At 36.9% G+C, this 24303-nt stretch overlaps 1 protein-coding gene across 2 annotated transcripts in view; it reads right to left on the reverse strand.

The window, feature by feature from the left end:
- Positions 1-1027: 1027 nt before the first annotated feature.
- Positions 1028-24303, reverse strand: part of fstl4 (follistatin-like 4) — a 191855-nt gene continuing 168579 nt past the window's right edge. Inside the window, exons 10-16 of one of the 2 annotated variants that reach the window (XM_055197187.2) lie at positions 14968-15102; positions 11288-11314; positions 7105-7223; positions 6745-6894; positions 4355-4462; positions 2386-2495; positions 1028-2238 (exon numbers count right to left, since the gene is read on the reverse strand). In XM_055197187.2, the coding sequence (XP_055053162.2) occupies positions 1536-2238; positions 2386-2495; positions 4355-4462; positions 6745-6894; positions 7105-7223; positions 11288-11314; positions 14968-15102 (1352 nt within the window). In that variant the 3' untranslated portion in view covers positions 1028-1535. The remainder of the gene's footprint in view (positions 2239-2385; positions 2496-4354; positions 4463-6744; positions 6895-7104; positions 7224-11287; positions 11315-14967; positions 15103-24303) is intronic. The other variant, XM_055197188.2, reaches the window with a different exon arrangement.

The following is a 24303-nucleotide window of genomic DNA, read 5'->3' on the forward strand; positions in this document are numbered from 1 at the left end:
CAAGCCTTTCTGCGTTTTCTATTTTCATTACAACACAATTTAGATTATTCAACATCTGCTGTATAATTTCTGCTACTGCTGTCTGTCAGCCTTAAAGGGACATTCCACCTCTCTAAAATATGCTCATTTTCCAGCCCCCGTAGAGCCAAGCATCTGATCCTCACCGTTTTGGAATCCATTCAGCCGATCTCCGGGTCTGGTGCTACCACTTTTGGCATAGCTCAGCACAATCCACTGAACCCGACTAGACCATTAGCATCATGCAAAAAAACAATCAAAGAGTTTCGATACTCCTCCCACCCAAAACCCGACTCCTCCGCAGCCACATCGTGCACCACCAGGAACGACAGAAAAGTAAAAGTCGTGACCTTCCAGGCAGATATGTCCAGGAACTATACTGGTGCAACAATCAGTGATTTGCCGATGCAACATGGCTGCAGCAGGCGCAGTGACACCACGCACTGCCCGAAAGTAGTCAACTTGGTTATTTTCAATGGCAGGGGACTATTTTAAGGGCAGTGCGCAACATCACCACGCCCGCCGCAGCCATGCCACATCAGCAAAGTCACTGATCATTACGCCAGAATGAGAGTATAGTTCCTAACCATATCTGCCCAAAAAAATCACAACTTCCAACCTCCTGTCAGTCCCAGTACACGATGCAACCACAGAAGAGTCAAGTTCCAAATAGGAAAAACATCAAAACTCCTTGGTTATTCTCCTGCGCAATGCCAATGGTCCAATCAGATTCAATGTCTTATGCCAAGCTATGCCAAAAGTGCCAGCGCCAGACCCGGAGACCAGCCGAATGGACTCCAAAACGGCAAAAAATCAAATGTTCAACTCCAGGGGAGCCGGAAAATGAGCACACCTCCAAAAAAAGTGGAATGTCCCTTCAAAACTAATTGTTGAATTTTGAAACCTGAGAGGACAATTTTGCCCCCAAAGTAATTCTGACAGATATCCACACAGTGCACAGCACACTGAAACACTTTTAAGATAAAAAGCATTAAAGATAGAAATGAAACACCTTACCATCATATTTTTATTACAATACTGTACTAATCACTGTAAAATCAGCTTCTCTCAAAGGATTTGACATTACTGTACGTGTAAAGCTGGAAACACTTAAACGATGCACCGTAACAACACCATAATTTACACTGAGGAAAAACAGACAACACAATTGATCTCAATGACACGTGATGAAACAACAAACAAGTGAAAAGTCATTGTGCATAGTTCAATACTTACCTATCCTTTCTGTTACTCTACTGTACTATTTTTGCTAACAGGAAAGTGCAAAATATCTGTCATTAGTGTCATTAGCTCACTGTTGCACTGAAGGCTGTCTTCAATATTTGCCGTGTTTTATTTCCTAATACTTATTGTTTCATGTATGTGCATGTGTGTGTAGAAACCCGCATGCGTGTTCATTTCACTCATTACTAATGTCGAGTCCATTCTCATCCATTAAAGGTTTCGGCTCATTTGGCCAACGCTATCCCTTCCAGAACCGCCCAGCGGTGCCCGGCTCATACCTCACCCACCCAAACCGCTGTGTTTCCTGTCTTGATGTCCGACACCTCACAGTGAGGACGGCTTTGCTTGCCGTCCAAAACGAACAGGGAGTCGGCGGACGACGTGATCAAGTACCGTCCAAACACACCGCTGGAGATCACAAACCTGTTGGTGTCTCCCCAAAACCAACTGGAGGTTGGAATTGGCTCTTTGATATTCTGGAGAACTTGACTTTTTCCCATTGACAGGTCAGAGAAGAACACTTCTGAGCCCTCGCTTGAAGAGGTCACCACCACATACTGATTGGATTCGGTGAAGGACGCTTGAAAGTCCAAGTCCGAGAGTGGAACGGAGATATTCAGTTTGTGGCTTAGCTGAAGTTCACCTTGGTAGGAGACGGTTTGAACTTGAAGCTTCCCACGTCGTTTATCCATGGAGACAATGATGCGGCCATCTGGAGATACGAACGGTCGGCCACCGATGTCAGGATTAGGTCCGATGACTGCGTCGGTTACGCCGTCTATGAGAAGTTGCCAGTTTGGACCGGAACGGTTCTTCGCTTGGCACTCGATTAAAAAGTACCCGCTCAGATGAGTGTAAGCCATGCTGGCTGGGATACAGCTGTAATTTTTAAGACTAATGGTCTTGACTAGATTGAAGGTCTCAAGGTCGATTTTATGCACCGCCGGCTCCGATTTCAAGTAGACAAAGCCAAACCTAAGATAACAACGGTCAATGACAGGTTAATATTCTTTCGGAGATTTATTAAAGTGCTTCGCTTTTAATTATAACTGTAATTTGCTAAGTTCCTCTTTTCGGAGGAATTACGTTGACAGAGGTCGGACGTGCAGAGCAGAGACGTACCTTACGTGTGTGATAATGAGATTGGTGGGTGGGATGTAGAAGTCCTCTACTCTTTCAAACGGAGCATGAATGATTCGATGCTGATCTCCAAGACTTGCAGAAGAGATCACCTCGAAAAATATTTTAAAAGGAAAAATACAAAATTACAACCTTAAACCAATACCGTTTTTGCAAAAAACACATTTGAAAACATTAAGATAAATAATTCATGATACATGTACAGTGCCAAACTCAAAAAGTCTGAAAGGCATTGAATGAGATAAGGAAATATTAAAGCTAGTGTTTAATGGCTTTTCCCAAAACAAACCTTCTTTCTCTACGCTTTTTTTGCAAAGTAACAGCAGATTTTCTGAATATTTGAAGCCGAATCACATAGGTGTCTTAGCAGAAGAACCTCGGGTGAATTAAATCACATGTTCAATGGCAAACACAAAGTGTCCAAATACTTTTTAGGGTTACTGTAAATAGAAGACCACCATTAGTGTGATTTATCTCTCTATCTCATTGCTTCAGGGAGTAGACTTTGTTTTCAGTCCCTGATGTGATGCTGCCCCATAAACCCTGATGACAAATGCTTTGTCTTGCTCCTTATGTTTTAACAACTGCACTTTCACATGTGTTGGATTCACTAAAACACCATCACCAAAACAAATGCTGGATTTTAAACATAACCTAGAGCATAAAATACAGGGTTGATTTAGGATGAGCTGACCCGTGATGGGGTATATCGCCACTGTATTTTCTCAACATGCTTTTCCTCCTTATTGACTGTTTTAATATCTTTTTAAAAAAAAACGTAGCCTTATTTTAAGTGTTTTTGCCAGCAATATTTCAACAGTAAAGCCTTTATGAATCGAGATATTGCACTGTTTGAACGCACAGAAAACACAAGTTTATCAAATGACATGTAATAATCTTTCAGTTATATCTTGGCTACATTATTTTATTCAACCAACAGTTATTACCAAAATATTAGAATTTTAGTTTGGATGATTTAGAAAAAATGTTATTCAAAAGTATAGAAAATAAACATTATTTAAAACAATAGAGGAAATTTTGCAAGGTATCATGCTGTTGTTAGCTTTGAGATCTGATCCTCAAACAATTCATGTAGTCTTGATTATTTCAGCCATGTTAAATCATGCAGTGGTTTTATTTACATGTGACCACATAAAGTTTTCCAGGAATTGGCCAAAAGGGTTTTTTTCTATCAGTTTTACCTCATTTTAAAATGAGGCAGTGCTTATGAATGCACATGAAAAAAATGTGTAATTTTCCCCATGCAGGGAAACCTTTAATTTGTATAAAGATTACAGGACCACGATCGAGCTTCTCTGTTTGCCCTCACACTGCAAACCTTTCATTTGTTTAATCTAATGAACTGACAACGGCGTTCACATGTTTGACTAAAGATATTGAGTCGTTTTAAAGAATGGCTTTGATATTTCGCCTCTCGAGCTCAGTACTGCCTCCGGTCCTGACAAATTGCCCATGCCGGGGTCAATTACTTGCATTGGAAATGATTGGAATATTATTCAGTCGTTTATTTGTAGTGCGAAGCCTGCAGCTTCCCTTTAAAAGCATTGCCGAGTGATTCATGATTCTGTGCCCTAACACACCTGATGACTGTTTAATAAAACATGAATTATTCACACGGGGCTGGAATTATCGCTTGTTTGTTAGATAAAAAGCCTTTTAATTTCTGCTTTCTTTAAGGCCCTCATGTGTTTCTCATCTGTGAGGTGTATAAACCGTCATGAGGACAAACTAAAACAGATCAATCAACAAAAACTGAGATCTACAAAACAAGTCAATGCTGACAGTGAAATGAGCCTTTTTAAGACCATTACATACTTCTTTTGACTCTGGGGTGAAAATGAGTTTGAATTTGTTAACATCACATAACTGAGTAACTTCTTCTGTAGATTAAATGTAATACTCAATGAGTTGAGTTACAGTAGTTACTCACCTGTAATGTTGAAGTGGATTTCAACAAATCTCCCCAGCTAAAGACCCACAGCTGGTCATGAGATTTTTCATAAAAGAGTTTGACAGGCATGGGCGCTGTTTCCACAGCCTGTCATTCAAAGAAAGGAAGTGAGAAAACATTCATTTGAGCTCTATAATAGCAAATGCTTAAGTACTGTATATTAGGATTCAAAGATGTTTCTTTTTCCAAATGTTTAAAACTGATGTTTGTCTGTCTAAACAAAGTTTGAGATGACGTCTCTTCTGAAACTCAATAATGGGTATTTTAAAGGTCTTAGACTAAGTACAGTAGAAAATAAGATTATTTGCTCTTTTGTGACTTTACAAAAGAATAAGTAAGGTGCATTGAAGCAATGTGTGTGAAATTAATTGAGAAACTGAATACATTAACAACAATATTCACAACAATCAAGCAGCCAATACAGTATTTTGTTTGCTTATATTATCACACCATTTATTCAAACCATATTGCCAAAGGGTTACTTTAACTTTATGCATTTTTTGCATTGCTTCAAAAGTAATAACTAAAGAAATACAATAACCAAAATAATCTGCGCACATGTAACGTGATGAATGTGTTAATTTATCAACGTACTTTTAAAAACGACTAGACAAATAATACCAAATCACTAAATTGGGATTCATATGATGAATCCCAGATAAAAACAAGGCTTTGTTGTTTTATTTGCAGAGCACCTGTGATTTAGAAGAATCTATTACCCATATAATCCTGTGACACACTTCACAGTTATTCACATCACTGCCCTTCTGTGTGCATTCATCTTTCTGTTCTCCTAATGCTGTTTACAGTTTGCCTTTTATATAAGACCAAAAGAAGCTTAACGTCAGAACTCTACAGTATATGACTGATTTATTATTTCTGATGCTTAAAGGAGTCATGTGATGCGACTTCATGTTTTCCTTTTTTCTTTGCAGTGTTTAAAGCTGTTTGTGCATACAAAAGATCTGTGAAGTCGCAAAGATTAAAGTCTCAAATCCAAAGTGACGTCTCATCCACGCCTTCCTAAAATGTCTCATTCAAACACGCCCCCATATATCTACGTCAACTGTGTGGAAAGATTAGTATAACATCGGACTGATATTCCAAATATGGTGAGGGGCATTCGGCCAATCACTACACACTGGATAGTTGGCCATTCAGGGCACATCGTGCTTTTCAGAACGATGAGCTTTGTAAAAATTTACGCGTTTTAGGTTAAATTAGTAAATTATGTTTATTGGAGAGCAAATGAAGATATTTGAAGCAAATGAAGAAAAAGTCATCTACATTATCCCTTACAGTACCTAAACAACATTTTATAATGATTGTAAATTCATCAAAATATTCAATAATAAAATAAAACATTCAGTAATTTAGACCAATTCAAAAGATGTAAACAATACTGGTCAAGAAGCACTTCCTGTTTCAGTTTTTTAACACTGGATAAATGTTGGGATAAAATACAACCAACAGAACATATAGAACTGAGTCAAAAAATTAAACAAACATCTTAAAGATATATGTGAAAAAAACAGTCACAAACTGAAACAGGAAGTGATCTAAGTGGTCTATACAAAAGCATAAATAACTGTGGGATTCATGCTGAGACTAAACTATGTTGTATTTTCAGTGTAGTCACACTTTGTCTAGAGTTTGCAGAAATTAACTCCTGTCATTTTATCAAGATGTATTTTAAACTAAATTGAAGGAGTTCATATCTGGACCCTACTGGCTGCTTTCTCTTCTCTCAATCCAAGATGCCCATTAAAAAATATTTTTAGTTTTAAATAAATATGTCATGTCGGGATCAAAATATAAGGTGATGATGTTTGAGGATTTCAGTGTGACCATCATGTTGATTTGATAACTAATGATTGTCCATTACAAACAGACATAGTTTGTGATGATACATTAAATATGCCCAAAATATTTGTATTACTCTATAACTGTAGATTATTTTTGCAGCAATATAAAAATGGTTTAACATGCATGAGTTTGATATTACACCTGGCAATGTGGTTTTAATATACAGTAAAGTGATATAAGCAAACAAAATACTTAAGTACATTTAGTCATTTAGCAGACATTAGCATTTAACTTAAGTGTAGTATGTAATTAATTTCAATACATGCCTATATTAGTTTGAAACCGATCTTTTTTGCACAAGTCTATTACACAATTTATCTATTTGGGCTTATGGTGCTTTTGGGAAACAGGCCATCTATAGTTCATGCTACAGTGTGTCAACAGTTTCCAAAATCATTTTAGGAGAACTATGAGATCAACCATGAGTTTGTTCTCTAACCATCGGCCACATTACTGAGCCGTGTTCAAGTGTGTGCGCTAAACACGTCTTTTCAGATTCATACCTGCATGACTTTCTGGGTCTGTGTGTCAATGATCAGCAGTCTGTTGTGAAGCGGTTGAGACGCATACACATATTTGTCTCTAACACTGACCGCTGATGCCCAAACACACTTCTGAAGTGAATCATTCAGGCTTTCAGGACACAACTCTTCCTGTAGGCAAAATATGGACAGCAAATGTTACACAAATGCTTTGATATGAGTCACATTAAGTCTGGCAAATTGCCATATGTCAGTCATCACATTACAATAAAGAAAGGTTATATTTTAAAGAAAATTACCATTACTGTAATGCAATGATAGAATAAATAAATAATAAAACTATCACTGTGTTTAAGTGTAATGATGGAGGTTCAGACTTACATAAGTACCCAGAATCCTCTCTGTCCACTTGATGTGTCTGTGAATCTCACAGTTTCCAGGCTGCAGTATTGTGATTCCTTCACTTGAGAAGACGTAAAACATGTTCCCTACACTCAGCCCTACAACACAACACACAATACAGCTTCATCATCACTCGCTCTGTTATACACACGTATTTCACACAAAGTGAAACAACACAAAATACGCCAAAAGTGTCTTAAACAATCAAACTGTCATGCGGTTAGATAGAGACTGTTAAAATCCCTTTGCAGTCTGAAATGACTCTAAAAGTGCATTCACAGGTCTGCCACCCGACAGAAAACAACAGATGCTAATTATCAGTCGTACAGCAGAGAAAGCATGCTGACGCTGTCAGAGACCGGCAGTACAGAGTTGTCATGTTGTCAGAAAGCAAAGGGTGTAAAAACACAAAGACTCAGGTAAACTACACTACATACTGTATACTGCACACGAAAGACGTACTGTTGTTTTGCCATTCAGTGTAATTATTATTGGTATTAAATAAATGTACTATGTATTTATAAAATTATTTTTTATGATGTCACATACAGGTATCCTACTTTAATATTAATAAAACCTTAATATTTATCATTATATTCCCCCAAGAGCAAAAATCTGCACTGAAATAATCTCATTTGTGTCTTAAGAAATTTTATGAGAGATGTCTGAGACCGAGGTGATTTATATTTCATTCTGTCAAGTTTCTGATGAAAAAACTCTTCTTTCATACAGTATGAAAGACATTCAGCTTAGATGTTAAAGATGCAGTCAGTAAAAGAAAAAAGACAAAAGGATGAAACGTGAGATGAAGACTTCAGTCACATCAGTAGCTAATGAAATGTGTGTGTGTGTGTGTGTGTGTGTGTGTGTGTGTGTGTGTGTGTGTGTGTGTGTGTGTGTGTGTGTGTGTGGAGCGGATCGCATCATGGTTGCAGTCATATTGGGATCACAAAAGCAGCTGAAAGGTGTAGTTGGCTTTATTTCAGTAACTTTCTTAAAGGTGCCCAAGAATGTAAAACTATATTTACCTCTTTATAGCTGAATTATTAGAGCTGTGTATATGTTAATGACATATCATGAGCCTCAAACAGTAATGCTTCCCCATTCTTATGTAAATCTTATGCATTCTGAACAAAACACCGACTGAGAAGAAACAGTCCAGATGTATGCCCCCAACATTTCTATATACCCGCACATGTTTAAGGAATAGTCTATCCATTTTCTATATTAAACCATGTTACCACCTTAACTGAGAAGAGTTGATACATCCCTCCATCATCCTAGCGCGCGCACGCAAGCGCTGCGGCACGCGGCGACACCCCGACAGCATCCAGCCCAGCCCCACTCATTCAATGGTACCAAACAGAGACAAAGCCAGAAGTGACCCAACACACCAACGTTTTTCCTATTTAAGACAAGTAGTTATACGAGCAAGTATGGTGGCACAAAATAAAACGTAGCGCTTTCCTAAGCGGATTTAATAGGGTAACTATATTGTATGGCAGAATAGCACTTTTGGGAGTACTTCGAGTCGGCGCAGTAACACTCTCCCCCTCATTATGAGAGGGAGAAGGGGAGCGGATTTTTCAGACGAGTGCCGCCGCGCGCCACAGCGCCCACGCGCACGCACTAAGACGACAGAGGTATGCATCAACTCCTCCCAGCCAAGGCAACAACATATTTCAATATTGAAAATGGATAGACTATTCCTTTAAGGCCAGCCGGATGTGTACAGCCGAATCATCGGAAGTTTTGCAGGGATTGAGAAGAAACAAGCAAGGAAAAAAATGGCAGAACATTGATATAATTGTTATGTTCCAGGTTGTGCAGGTGATGTGAGCACTTTCCATAGAAAAGAAGTGTCAACAGGCATGGTTGAGGTTTATCTGCAACCGGATACCGGAGCCATTTAATCTAAAGTTGTTAGATTGCAATGTGGCCATTACAAACCCTACCACAAACTGCAAGTAGTGATTTTATTACTGTTGATTTCGGTTCAGTTTCTTAGTGAGCTGTAGTAGAGTCTGTAGTAAAGTTGACCTTAGCTATCATTTACTGCCAATTTAAATGGGATAGATTACATAGTATGAAGACCTATTTAAGCAGATGTTTATATTCATTCCTGGTTGTGTTTTCATATAATTCTACTAAATAATGAATGAAGTGTGCGTGTGTTTTTGTCACTCAACTTAAAGATACAATTTGTATAATCCACGCTGCTAGAGGGCGCCAGATCAAAACAATAACAATTTGTTGTGTTTAACTCAAACGCTGATGGCCATCAATCAGACGGGAACCAGAAATCATGTTACAGGATGAGGTAAAGTAATCAAGTTTTATAAATGTTGTGTTTGAGGACATAATTTTATTTATTTTATTATGTAAGTTTTCATGTAATGTTCAAAATGCAATTGTTAGTCATATGTTACAGTATTAGTCCAATACAATGGTGTGTTAAGTTAACACAGCACAGAATTAAGTGTTCAGATAAACAAACTTACCATAAACAAGCGAGTGGCCCGACAGACGCTATTACTTCCACATTTGTACACGACACTGTTGTCATGTGGTTTCTACATCAGTAAAGGCAGTAACAAGGGGTAATGTGGATATTAACGTCATTTACAGGTGACTGCACTGCCCCGTGTCACTGTTTAGAATGGCAATTTTCTCATAATTTCTCAAAACACAGAACTAGTGGTTTTTGGATATTTTACTGCAAATATCTTTGTACCTTTAAGCACAAATTCATTTTAAACTTGACACTAGGAAGTTTTCCCTGAACTCTGTCAACACGTCTCTCTGACATCAGTTTGCCTTTACCAGCTCAAATAACGCAACAGCAGCGTATAAAATCATTACAAGCACTGACATAATATCTCTGTCTTCATCACGTGAGGTCATCATTTGTGCTCTGTATTGGGCCATGTGTTAATAATAAGAAAATAAAAACTGCATGTAAACAGGAGTGAAGAAGTTACTGTAGCTTCAGTAATTTAAACATCTTCCGATAAAGTCATTACTCTGATTATTGGAAATAATCGCATTATTGGTGTACATGTAAATGTAGTCATTGTCATATAGTGACACATTACATTAATTACAATGTTGTTGCAGTGCTAAAAAAATTATGAATGTTGCTTGTTAGTGTTTAAGCTGAATTTCTATCATTGGCGTTACAGTTAACTTACGTTTCACGTGTGCATACTGAAAAAACAAAAATGAACTTACCACTCAGAAACGTCCATTTCAAATCTCCCGACAATTGTTTTTTGTTCAAAATCTGTATCTTCATCTGAGACAGGCTCAAACATATATTTATGTTGGGTTGAATGCCTAAATTTTACATAATTCACGGCACAATCTATTTACTATGAGAGCTGGTGATGTGACCCTTGTTGGGAAACAGCCAATTAGAGCGCAGCTCGCTATTATTATTCATGACCCTTTCAAATGAGGTAAAATAGACCATTTCATTCTGAGGGCAAATCCTAGGGTTGTAATGGACATGTAAAACCATCTCTGAATCATGTTTTCACTTAAATAAGCCACATATTTTTATATCAAAGAACAATGTATCATATTATTTCAAATGCATTCTTGGTCACCTTTAATACTGGACGCTTTGACTCCAAGAATAAATGAAGCATGCCTGCATAGTGTATTTCTACATTGGTGTCAATAACCGAACACTATTGCACTTTCCTGTCTGTAAGATTCAGCAAAGCCTTCATTTGTTGTTTCAAAGCCCCATAACAACTCGACACAAACTGAAATCAATGCAAGGTAATTTGTGTCCACAGTCTACTTAGTGATCATCATTACAAACACACAGTGCTTGAAGAGGGACAGTACTCATCAGTACGCAGTAGTAAGTTGACACTCCTCTATTTAAATTTTTAGCGTACACTTTAGCTTGTAGTTTATTAGCCTAACTTTAGCCTGCGGTTGGTGTGCTTTTAATGTACTTTGCTGTTTTCCAACACCTATAAATTATCTAAACAGGTTTTAAGCTCAGTCTACAAGTTGTGTAAATTAAAATATACCTGTATACTGTTTATTAGTAGCTATTTACAGTATTTATTACTTTTAATGTAACGGATTAGATACTGAAATAAGAGCATGAAGTTTCACAGATAATAACACAATATAACAGCTTTACCTTCTTCCCTCCAGAGAATGTTGGCCACTGGATCAACAGCAAGAAATAACACAAACAACACAGTGTTAGTACATACTGTAGCATACATTTCACACCTGAAATGCCCTTCAATATTATTTTTTATATATTACAAGTCTCTTGTCTTCATTTTTATTATAAAACTTTGAATTAGTTCCTATTGTTGAAGAGTTTATAGGATACAGGATTTACAGGCACAAGCCTTGATTCCTTCTACTTTTATTATGCAAACTGTATCAAAAAATCAAAGTGTATCAAATTGTTTTCTACTGTATGTCTCATACTACTAAATACACTGCCAAGAAAAAGTATGTGAACCTTTTGGAATTTCATGGTTTTCTGAATAAATTTGTCTAAGTCAAGGCTATTGACAAAAATGCAGTAATGTGTCTAAAAACAATTACACAAACAATTTTGATCTTTCATGTCTTCATGAAACAAACTCATTCAACATTCAAAATGGCAATGGATAAAGTGAACCCTTAGTACTAATAACTGTTTGACACCCCTTGGCATCATAACCTCAAGCAGGCACTTCCTGTGTTTGTGGGTCAGACCTGCACATCATTGAGGAGGAATTTTAGCCTATTCTTCCTGGCAGAACGGCTTTAGCTCTGTCGTATTATTTGGACGTCTCATGTGTATGGCCCTCTTCAAGTCAATCCATAGCATCTCTATTGAGTTGATGTCTGGGCTGATGACTTGCCCATTTGTTTTTCTGAAGCCATTCTGTTGTGGACTTGCTCCGGTGTTTTGGGTCGTTGTCCTGTTGCATCACCCACCATCTACACAGTTTCAGATGACGGACATTCTCACATTATCCTGAAGAATTGTCTGATATACTTGGGAATTTATCTTCCACTCAATAAAAGCAGGCTGGCCAGGACCTGATGCAGCAAAGCAGGCTCAAATCATGTTGTTTCTTCCACCATACTTTACAGTTGGGATGATTTTTCATAATAATATGCCGTGCCCTTTCTAAGCCAGATGTAGCACTGTGTGTTTTTTTCCAAAACGATCAATCTTAGTTTCATCAGTTCATAAAACATTTTGCCAATACTGCTGTAGTGTTTCAATGTGCTTTTTTGCAAACTTCAGGCATGCAGCAATGTTCTTGTTAGTAAGCAGTGGCTTCCTTTGTGGTGTCCTGTCGTGGATACCCTGCTTGTTCAGTGTTTTATGTATATTGCAGACTCATGAACAGAGATGTTAGCAAGTTCCAATGATGCCTTTAAAGCAACACTATGTAGTTTTTTAACCTTTAAATAATGTCTCTAAAATTATTTCAGTGATAGAGCAACTTTTAACTGGACAAATTGTACTGTTGCTGCAACCTGAGCAGCCTCCTAGCTGCTACAAGCACACTCTGAAAGTGGCGGTGGAGGGTAAGAAATACAGCCCCGCCCCTCCCCATGCCTGCAGAAGAGTGTCTGATACCAGGCACTGTTGCGCTTTTCAACCACATGGGGGAGCTGTAAGTCATTTTTACATGGAAACTACATAGTGTTGCTTTAAATCTTTGGCTGTCATTTGTGGTTGTTTCTTCACCTCATTGATGAGTCTTTATTGTGCTCTCGGTGTCATTTTGACTGGGTGCCCACTTCTTGGTAGAGTAGCAACAGTCCCAAAGCGTCTCCGTTTGTAGATTGTTTGCCTAACTGTAGAATGGTAAATTTCGAAATTCTAATGTAACTCTTTCCAGCTTTATGTAAAGCAACAATTCTTGATGGTAGCTCCTCTGAAAGCTTTGATGAGGAATGGCTCACATAAGTGTGTTATGTTTTTGCAGAGCAAACTCCAAATGTTTGAGAGGTTTTTATCAAAGTAGCTGTAGTCCACACCTCCAAACATATTATCTTAACCAGACTCCAGGTGTGCTAAAACCTGACTCCAATTAGCTTTTTTTTAATTCAGTAACTCAAGGGTTCACATACTTTTTCCACAAGCACTATGAGTTTTTTTGGTTGTTCTCAATAAAGACATGAAAGATCAGAATTTTGTTGACATTTGCATTGAATTGCTTATAGTAGGTTGTTTACTGATGCACAACTATATGCACAAAATAGCTTAAGTGTCATAAAAGTTACTACAAAATAAAATAATAAGAACATATTTTTCAAGTTATTTTATCAGGCAAAGTCATGAATTGCATTTATCTGATAGATAATATAATTTCTGATGTGTAAATGTAAGTGAATTATAATGAGCTTACATTAAATATCAGGTCTGTTGCTAGAATAAGATATTCACAGAACCGATAAAAAACAACACAAAAACATCAGTGATTGAAAAAGCAACACCCCATATGTGAATCTGGAATATGAAATCACACTTCACGTTTAATTGGCCAAAGCCTATAAATAAAACAGCGGCAGTACAATATATCACCTCTCAATGATCCACATTATATCTGATCCATTAAAGCACCTCTGCCGCAGAGAATTTCTCTTGAAAACCCCTCTGGGTCCAGATACACAGCAAGGATATCAGCTATGGCAAAGCGGCTGTTTCAAATATGTGCAATGTGAATGTAAAGTTTACAACTTTTACTTTTATAATCTTTTATAATTATTATTATTTTTGTTTATTTATTTTTGTATAATCTAGTGTCACACTAAGGGCTAGAAAATTTTGCCTAACCAAGGAGTCATAAGCTGATATAGACGCGTCTGGACAGAACTTAACTTTCGGTCTTTGTTTGTTTAATGGTCTGGCTATTGTAGTGGCTAAACTGACCTCTGGAACAAATACCTCGTCGAAAATAACAAATGTTTTGGTTTCCTAAAGATGAGAGGAGACGGCGATCATGGATCACCACTATGTGAAGCAAGCCGATCTGTAGTTAAGATTGTATACATTATATAGTGCACATTTACACAGTAACGTTAGTTCAGTGTAGTTTTTTATACGCTTTAGCTATGATTTGAACTAGGGCTGTGCAAAAATATTGATACAGCTAACTATCTTGATAATTTTTTCCCACGATAGTGTGTTGATATTTTAATCTCTACTATCAATAGTTGTGGCTGTCCAGTTGTCTGTCATATACGGCCATTCGGCCAATGTCTCAGAAGTTAGCAGGAGTGAGAAAATGGCAGAAAATTTAATAACATCTGCAGCTTTCAAAGCCGACGTGTGGAAGCACTTTGCTTTTAAAATATTTTAAAAAGATTTTCAGCTCTATTTTTCACATTTTTGATAAAAAAAGAAAGAAAAAGTATTGCAATGTATCGCAACATGCAACATATTGTATTGTATCGTGATACATTGCATCATGGCACATGTATCGCGATACGTATTGTATCGTGAGGCCCTTACCAATACCCAGCCCTAATTTAAACTAAGGTAATCTACTTGTTATTTATTTTGCTTGTTATCAGAAATAAACTACTCTAAAAGGACTTAAAAGTTATTGCTTTTTTGCGTAAGTTTACCTGAAGTTATGTCTGTTCCAAAACTGTTTGTTTATGTTATTACGGCTAAAACCTTCTATAGTAGTCCTGGAGTTGGTATAAGACATGTGCAATTGATCACAGTCTTGTTCATGTCTGAAGGTGCTATCAAAATTATTATTGTCAAACTGTCACACGTTTCCACACTGAGGATTCTATTAATGACTGAAAGAAACCAAACCATTCTTTCGTTTCGATTTAATCACTTACGTGTCTTGCGAGCCGAATCTTCCACAAACAAAGACGAGATGTCTTCATCTACTCCAACTTCATTTTTCGCGATGCAGGTATAAGCTCCAGTGTCTTCATATCGCACACTGCTAATGTGAAGCTCACTGCCATTGGCTGAAAAACACACAAAAAAAACAGTGATTTAATTCAATGCCTTTTCTTATGTAACTCTCACATAGAGTACACATTATTTCCTAATGCTATCTTTACTACTATTACTATTATTTTATTAATATTTAAAGGTGACTTTATATCGCACTTAAATATGGAAAAAGTCTGATTTTTCATGATATGTCCCAAAGAGAGTAATCGTAAAGCCATAAAACTATGAAATAACAACTCAAAGTTCTGCAGACTCCTGATTTAATTCGCTTAGCCAGACTCATGTGGTGCATTATGGGATGTTTTTAAACAGTATACAGTATGTTGGACATTTCATTCACTGTCTGCTTCAAATAAAATGGCCCAGCATACATTTCATAGGATGAAAAGGTGAAACACAGGCACATTATTTATTTCTGTCTACAAAACTAATTTGAAGCACTGAAGCATAATCCTTTCCGAAGTCTTAAAGATCACACGAATTTTTCAGTCAAGTGTGTCCAGCGTGCCTGTACAAAAACACTGAGAGAAAAGAAAATAATATATATAAAATAACATGCTGTAAATCCTCCAAAATAAGCAAAACTATTTTGAGATGTTTGTTCCCATATGAACACCCAACCAATAACATTTTTTCACTGAAAGAGCTTAGGGTGGAAATCTTAAAATCTATAAAAAGTTTCCCTGTGGTGTGGATATTACTGTGTCAATACTTGGATTTATTGAGTGTCAGTTTTTTTTTGTGCAGATATATTTTCTTTAGGAAATGACCAGAAAAAGAGAAGGTAAAGAGATACTTTAGTGGGCTTTGATTGGCTTTGAAAAATATTATTTTAGAATATATTCAATAATATAACTATATACTCTGACTCCCTATCAGTATTTCAAAAGAAGACAAATGGCTTCAAATGTGTAAGATTTTATAAGCATGCCAAAACAAAAACTTGCAGGTAATTGAGGTATAAACACATGAGCTGTTTTATGTAAAAGAATGAAAGTCCACACTTTACATATTGTGTACATACTGTACATTTTTATATAGCACCTATGCATGGCACGTAAAGTGGTTGATTACAAGCCAGGGAAGCACTATTAGCACCAATATTTGAGTGCTTTTCCAAAATCACCAAACAATGTTAGAGTTAATTTAATTCTGCTTTACAAATGAACAGCACAATAAACACAATGCCTGTAAGCTGAGCAGAAAAGCAGACATTTTTCAGGACATCTGCTCTGTGTGTGAAAGCTTTGTGATGTCGATAGATGAAGTGTTTAGCTGTGATGCAGTCATCATCACAATACAACAAACTGACTGAACACTGGCTGTGTCATATACACCTTTCATGTGTTGTGTCAAAGATTAGAGATACACCACAGCAGAGCTCTTTTCATTACACCTGTATTTCTTGTCCTTCTTTTCATTTCATACTCTCTATCCTTTACATTCAGACTCAATTCAGGTTTCAGACCTCTGGGTGAAAGCCGATGGCTGTATAGTTTATTATTTATTATTGGGATATTTTAAAATCAAATACATTTGTTTTTTTGTGTGTTTATGAATAGTTGACCTGCAGTTCTTTTGGGAAGTTGTCTATCCGCATGGCATGCTCTACAGACAAAATAACAACATTGATATTATACATTTTGACCAGATACATTCACATATACACTGAAACCCACAAGCCTTATATTGAGGGAGAAAATAATCTGATGAATCATTTCTTTACACCAAAGCCATAGAGGAACCATTTTTCCTTCTCCAAAGCAAGGTTCGTCAAGAATCATGTCTTTCTCATCTGTCTGTAGATTCTTTTATCACATCCTATAAATTATGTTTTGTTAAACAGAAAGCTTCTGTGGATGTTAAAGGTTCATTAGGGAATTTTCGAAATCTTTATTTTTAAGAGTGCAGCACTAAATTGGTGACTGAATGTTAACCTTGTGGCTTTACTTGAACAAAACACAAAAGGTGGTGTTTCTTGGTGAGCACAGATGCTCTGACATGATATGTGTCAAAAGGAACAATAAGAAAAAAAACAGTTTCTTCAAATATGAGTTTGTCACTAGATAGTGTGTTGTAGATCTAACTGTTAACAGACGCAACCGTGTCAGTGAAAAGATTGAGATGAAAATGTAAAGACTGAAGAAAAATCAAGGTAAAGTACACTACGTTAAAGTAAAAAAATACTTTAAATTCAATACTAGCTACATACAGCGGAGAAAATAAGTATTTGAAACGTCAGCATTTTTATCAGTAAGGGGATTTCCACCAGATGTAGCCATCAAGCCAAATATTGAATTCATACAAAGAAATCAGAACATTTAAGTATACAAGTTGAGTCATAATAAATAAAGTGAATGACACAGGGAAACACTTTATTTAATACTTTGTAGAAAATCCTTTGTTGGTGATTACAGCTTCTAGACGCCTCTTGTATGGAGAGACCAGTCGTCTGCATTACTCAGGAGTGATTATGACCCATTCTTCCACACAAATGGTCTTTAAATCTTGAAGGTTCCTTGGGCCCCTTTTATGAACTTTGATCTTCAGTTCTCTCCACATATTTATGGGATTTAGGTCAGGTTATTGACTGGGCCATTCAACCACTTCATTGTTTCCTTGGCCTTGTGTTTGTCCACCCTCTTTTCATTTTCAGTTTTCTGGTAGATGGCAGCAGATTTTTTTCCAGAATGCCCCTGTACATTTCTCCATTCATCCTGCCGTCAATAATATGAAGTCTGCCAGTACCCCTTGCTGAAAAGCAGCCCCAAACCATGATGCTTCCTCCTCCAAACTTAACTGTTGGTATGGTGTTCTTGGTTGTGGGCAGTGCCATTTCTTCTCCAAACATGGTGTGTAGAATGACTGCCAAGATTTTGCTTTCATCTGACCATACTAGTCTCCCAATAATCCACAGGTTTCTCCAAATGTTCTTTCGCAACCTTCAACCGAGCCTCAACATGCTTTTTGTTCAGCAATGGAGTCTTGTGTGGATGCCATGGCGGTTCAGTGCATTGCTTACAGTTTTCTTTGAAACAACAGTAACTGCTGATGTAAGGTCTTCCTGAAGTTCTGTCTGAGTGGTTCTTGACTCTTGGAGAACTCTCCTGATTATTCTTTGGACTCCTCGGGCAGGTATCTTATGTGGAGCACCTGATCGTGGCCAGTTTATGGTGAAGTGATGCTCTTTCCATTTCCGGATAATGGCCCTCACAGTGCTTACAGGAACATTCAGCATTCTGGAAATGCGCCTATAACCATTTCCCCATTCAACTATAAGATTACAGAGATCTTGAGAGAGTTCTTTGCTTTTACCCATCATGAAGTCTTTCCTGTGTGTCTCCTGGGTAATGATAAGCCTTTATAGGTCATCAATTAGGACTAAAGCAGCTGATATCAATTAGTAGGGGAGAAACGGGGCAAAAGTAACGCTCGAACTGATTTTGCCAAGTGGTTGATGTCCTCAGGGCAACATATTGTGTTGACCCAAGGACAACATTTTTCTAAATAAAACCTAAACCTACCCCAAACCCCAACCCTAACCGTAACCAAACCCTAAAATCAGAGGGACATGATAAGTGAAAAACAATGGTCTAGAAACAGCTAATCCTTGTTGTAAGCTTAAACTTAAAACAAACTGTAAACTTATTTCTAAAATCTGATTGGTTGATTGAAATGTTGTCCCAGGGTCAACATAATGTTGCCCTGAGGACATCAACCACTTGGCAAAATCAGGAGAGCCCAAAAGTAACACGGGACGAATGTAACAAAGTGATTTTCTCAGAGCCCTGATAACATCTGCATTACAAACTACAACAGCATCTTAGGCACACAACCCCTGACAGAGCTGACAAATATCACGTTATTTACGCACCATTTTCCGTGTGTAGATCCAGAAAGGTGTTTTCAACCATGATAAGTAAATTCCTAAAGAGGTTATTTTTTTCTTATAATGCACTGTGTTACAATACTGACCAATCTACAGGTTATGTAGTGCTCTAACACTTCCTGAAGTTTGACATCTCTGAGTTTTTCAAAATAAAAGTAAATCAAGTTTAAATGTGAGGAGATCCTGTTGGATCGGAAGTAACACTTGTTACTTTTGTCTCACTGCTAATAGTGTTGTATATGTTGAAAATTGATATTATTCTAATTTGATTTAATTTCATTTACAGAGTGTTCTAACTGTTGAAAAAATGTTTTATTCTCAACAATTTAAGTTTGTACTGTTGGTTGCTTTTGAAACATTTGATAAAACAGAAATTTAAAATGAAAATGTAATTTCATTATTTTTTAACAAAGATAAATTACAAAATATGTTTGCAGTTACATATTAACGATGTCATAGTCATGTATATTTAATAGAAACAAGTGTAACACAAAAAAATCTATCTTGTTTTGTTGTGTTACTTTCGTCCCTGCAGGTGGGGTCGAAAGTAACAATTCACTACTTATGTATAAAGTGGAATTATACTGAAGTCGTTTTACATTTTTACAAAATTCCACCTGGCATTAATAGACCCCACTTGTGAGTTATTGACCACAGCAAAAATATATCTCTGTCTATAACATTATCTTTTAAAATTAAGTTTTTCTGAAAATGGTACTTTCGCCCCTGCTTTCTCCTACTGATAGTGGGCAGGGTTTCTCTCTCAACACTGACAGATTTCAGGTGATCTCCTTTTCTTTCATGCCATTTTCCACCTTGTTCTCTTTATGTGTTGAATACTTATTCCCTGTCTCATTTCACTTTATTTATTATGATTCAACTTGTATACTTAAATGTTCTGATTTCTTTGTATGAATTCAATATTTGGCTTGATGGCTACATCTTGTGGAAATTTTGTGTTAATAGCCCACTTAGAAATCCCCTTGCTGATAAAAAATGCTGGTGTGTCAAATACTTATTTTCCTTGCTGTATACAGTTATTAGCTAAAGACAAATTAATCAGTAATTTGTTCCAGAAATGTTCAAAATGTAATTAAACAAAACACATACATAGTTTCTTGATTTAGAAGAATGACATTTTAAAACAGTTGATTAATGATGCAAAAAATGTTTCTTCATAGTGTAATTAGATCAAATAAACTAAGTATGTGAAATGTGTTATTGGGATAAATCTGGCCCTATTTTACACCCGGTGCAACGCGACGCCAGGCTATCATCAGCACCACATTTCCCATCTGTTCGCCCATGGGTGTGCTGGTCTGAAAACGAGATGTGTTAGGTTGCTGGTGGGTTGCTATTTTAAAGCAATTAAAAACAATTGCGCCATTGAACAAATAAAACCTGGTCTAAAGTCAATGGTGCAGTATTTTTTATTTATTTAAAGGACGCATTAAGGTGGCTTTATAGTTGTGCGTAGGCTGTGCGTAGCCTGGTGTGCACCTGTCCAAAATTTTAACGATGCATCTGGACCACAAGCGCTGTGATCGGTCCACTAGAACCCCTCCCATCAGGTGCATCGCATTTCTTCATAGGCATTTCCGCTTGGGAGGGCCAAGTTGAAATTTAACTTAATTTGCAACAAAAGTCGCTGTCTATACACAACAAGCGTTGTTTGTGAGTTTACTGGCCAAGCTGCTTCGGCTGTTGCACTGCTGCTTTGGGTTACACATGTGGATACTGCATACTAAGCTGTCTGCATGTGTAATTGCACGTCGACGTGGACAACGGCGCAGAACTATAGAATGAAAACCGCCTCGTGGCCTACGGTGTCGAGGATACGGAACAGAACTTATGCAGAACTATAATGAGGCCTTCAGTAATATGTGCCTATAGGTGGGTGTACAACGCGCGTACAATACACACACACAGGTACGCACAGCAGCACACAAACATGCCAACTATTTAAAATGATAGGATTACAATGTAAAAGATTATTTCTGTTTACATAAAAAACAAATCTTACATGTCAAAATGGATAGTCATTGCATGTATCAGAATAACTTATTTCGCCATGTTAATAGTGAATCTGCCATGGTGCAAGCGCAACTGGCTTTTAAAGAAAATGGGAGATAAGACTCTGATTGGTATATTGCATGTTACACCCAAAGCACACTCATGACTCGTTAAGAATAGGTACTGTTTTTTTCCTTTGTTTTAACTAGCAAAATTGGATTCCTTAAGTGCACCTGCACTCTAGATAATGTGTTAAATTATTAAAATAGGGCCCATCATGTCTTGCTTTGTTCACACATACACACTGAACTGCTCTGAGAGCATTTGGAGAGCTCAAACAAAAGATGTGAAAGCCCCCTCAGTTGACAAAAAATGACAAACTGTGCCTTTGCACTCAAAAATATATCATCGATGAAAGGGAGTTTGGTGTAGCCTCTTATGGAATGGCTGAAATTCCACAAGGGAGCGTATTTGTTCCTCAGACGTTGCATAATAAACGTGACATCTATTATTATAAATCGTGAATGAAAAGTGAGATTCCAACGAACTATTGTTTATATTGTAATTCGGTCAAAAGCGTCAAGATTGTGAGGCGAACAAATCTTTTTCTATTAAAAGGCTTGGATATTCCATTTCCTTGGACTTTTGGGGTTTATGAGCAATTTGTTTTGGACAATTTCACCGAAGCGGATAAAGGGAAGATTTTGAAGGTAAGTCAATATCCTAAATCGGCGCCACCCAGTTTAGGTAACAACTATTACAGTTTTATGACTGCTATAAATCATATTATGCTTTGTGTGTGTGCGCTTAATGGAATCCTGAGAGTTTAAGCTTTCAAACGATTTGCTGCATGACCGTATATTTTGAAGATTTAATGCTTCAAAGTTACAATGACGTTTATGCAGCCTCACGTGCAAGGGAGGGGGTGTACCGTGTACGGCACAGTGTTCCTTATCAGGTTAAATGCTTTAAATATAACACTATTTATGTGTGCAGAATGCATAGAAATTAAAACATATGCAGATCTATCGAGAAAAAGAACAATCTATAGACAGAGAAACAAAATGTCCACTTTGAAACATCTGGATATTTATGAAATATTCTCTAAGCATCTGCGTAACATTTAGTGTTGTATTAAACCTTGCTATGACAAATAATAGCAATGCTTAAAAGCATCACAGAATAATTAAGTTGGGAAAGAGGAGGAATGATAGAAATGAGGTCTCAGTCTCAGAATTTACGCAGAACAAACATCTGATCTAAGTAACAGCCTATTACAGGGAGTAATGGCCTGCACTCAAGCAATAAAGTGCTTTCTAATAAGGGCCAACACTGTAAACAACAGCACTGCACTCATGCTGAAAATGAAACGCTCTTTAAAACCAGCCCGTTCGGTCGGGGGTGGTATTGTCATTTCATAGACTGCTTTATTTTCACAGCAGATTCTCACCCACACCAATAACTGTGCACCAGTCAAGTGTTTCAATAAACATGCAAATTGCTGATCTGATCCATTGCTGCTTTAGAGGAAGTTATGAATGATATTTGTAATATTAGTTTCCCAGTTCATTACATTACCATTACATTATGGGCTTTATTGCAAAAACAAATATGTATTTATACCACAGGGTTGTTAAATGTTTCCTTTTCATTGGTTGAGAAACGTTTACGAGTGTGCATTATTTTTTATCTATTTTTTCACACCTATGAAGTAGTTTTAGGCATTACAGTTCCATATCACTACGGCAGGTTTACCTGAATTTACAGATTTATTTCATTTCAACAAATAAAGCATAACTATATGTGTGGTAGCGAAATAATAAATAAATTAAAAAGAATGAATGACATAATTAAAAAGAAAAGAAAAAATATATAGTAAATAAACACTGATTGCCTGCTTGTTCAGTTTTATTTCTACTTCATTCCTCACAATATAAAACATTTTATGCAGAAATACTGAAGAAAAATAATGTAGTTTTATTTATATGCACTCTTTACTCTCACTCGTTCTCTATCTCTCTCTCTCTCTCTCCCTCTCGCTCGCTTGCTCGCTCGCTGTAAAATGACATTTTGGAATTGGCAACGGATGCTTTAGGTTAGATCCGTAGATGAGACTGCTACTCACAGTATCATTTTAAGGTCAAAACCTGTCAAATGTCTTAAAATAAAAAATCTGAACAATGTCTCATGGTGTGGCAGCAGTGGTATAAGCGGAGTAACTGACTCCGGTCAATTTAATTATTTGAAAATAATGCACACACGCTTCATGTCCTGGCTGTATTACATCTGTGCATTATTTTAAAATGTTTCTAATTTCCTGTTGCCAATTATTCCTTACATATAAAAATATAGCTTTATAAAAATGAAATGGTGACATGTTTGCCAGGTTTTTAAAAGAAACCTCTTCACCTTTTGTTAGAAGCATCATTCCTTGTTATTATCATATGTAGACTTACGTTGATCATGCTTTTGAACAAAATAAGCAAAAAACATGTAGTACAATGTATATCCATCATTCTAAATATATTACAATTTTATTTTACGTCTTTAAATTTGTAAACAGAATGAAAGCGCTGGATTTGAAAACTGTGCATGTGCGCAGCCTACGAGCATTAAGACCCTGGGGAATCCCTGGGAGGAGTGACGTAAGAGGGAACTTGCGCGTGAATTAAATATCTTGAAAATAAACAACTGATAACTAAATCACGATAACAAAATCAGCCTTCCGATGCAATATATTTGATTTACAACAATAATCTGACATATTGATTTGCACAGATTAATTAGTACTTCACCTCCCACGTGACATCTTCAACTACTTTGTTAAACCAACATGCTTCAAACGACGAATGTGCGACAAAGTTACTATGCTTTCGGGAAACAGTCATGACAAGGTAGTTCATTTCTCCAACGATGCATCGTACTATGGTCGTTCAGCAACGAGTTATGTCGTTGTTTGGGAAACGCACCCCAGGGGGGATAACCAAAACCAACCAACGTTCGGCTGTCTTATGAATTTTCCATCTATCTCTTTGACAGTGTTGGGGTAACGCATTACAAGTAATGCACATTACTAAATAATATTACTTTTCTGAAGTAACGAGTAAAGTAACGCATTACTTTATAAATGTACGTGAGTTACTTTTTAAAAAAAGTAATACGAGTTACTTTTACAGTTTTTTCATTCAAATTAAAAATAAAATAATGTACTGAACTTAACTGAACATATTAAGGTGTTTTTTTAAGGTGACATTTTTGTGATCATAAAAAACACCTGGAAGGCCTGAAAGAGATCAAGCCTCAGCCAAGT

The sequence above is a fragment of the Misgurnus anguillicaudatus genome, chromosome 9 (assembly GCF_027580225.2).
Source record: "Misgurnus anguillicaudatus chromosome 9, ASM2758022v2, whole genome shotgun sequence".
Lineage (NCBI taxonomy): Eukaryota > Metazoa > Chordata > Actinopteri > Cypriniformes > Cobitidae > Misgurnus > Misgurnus anguillicaudatus.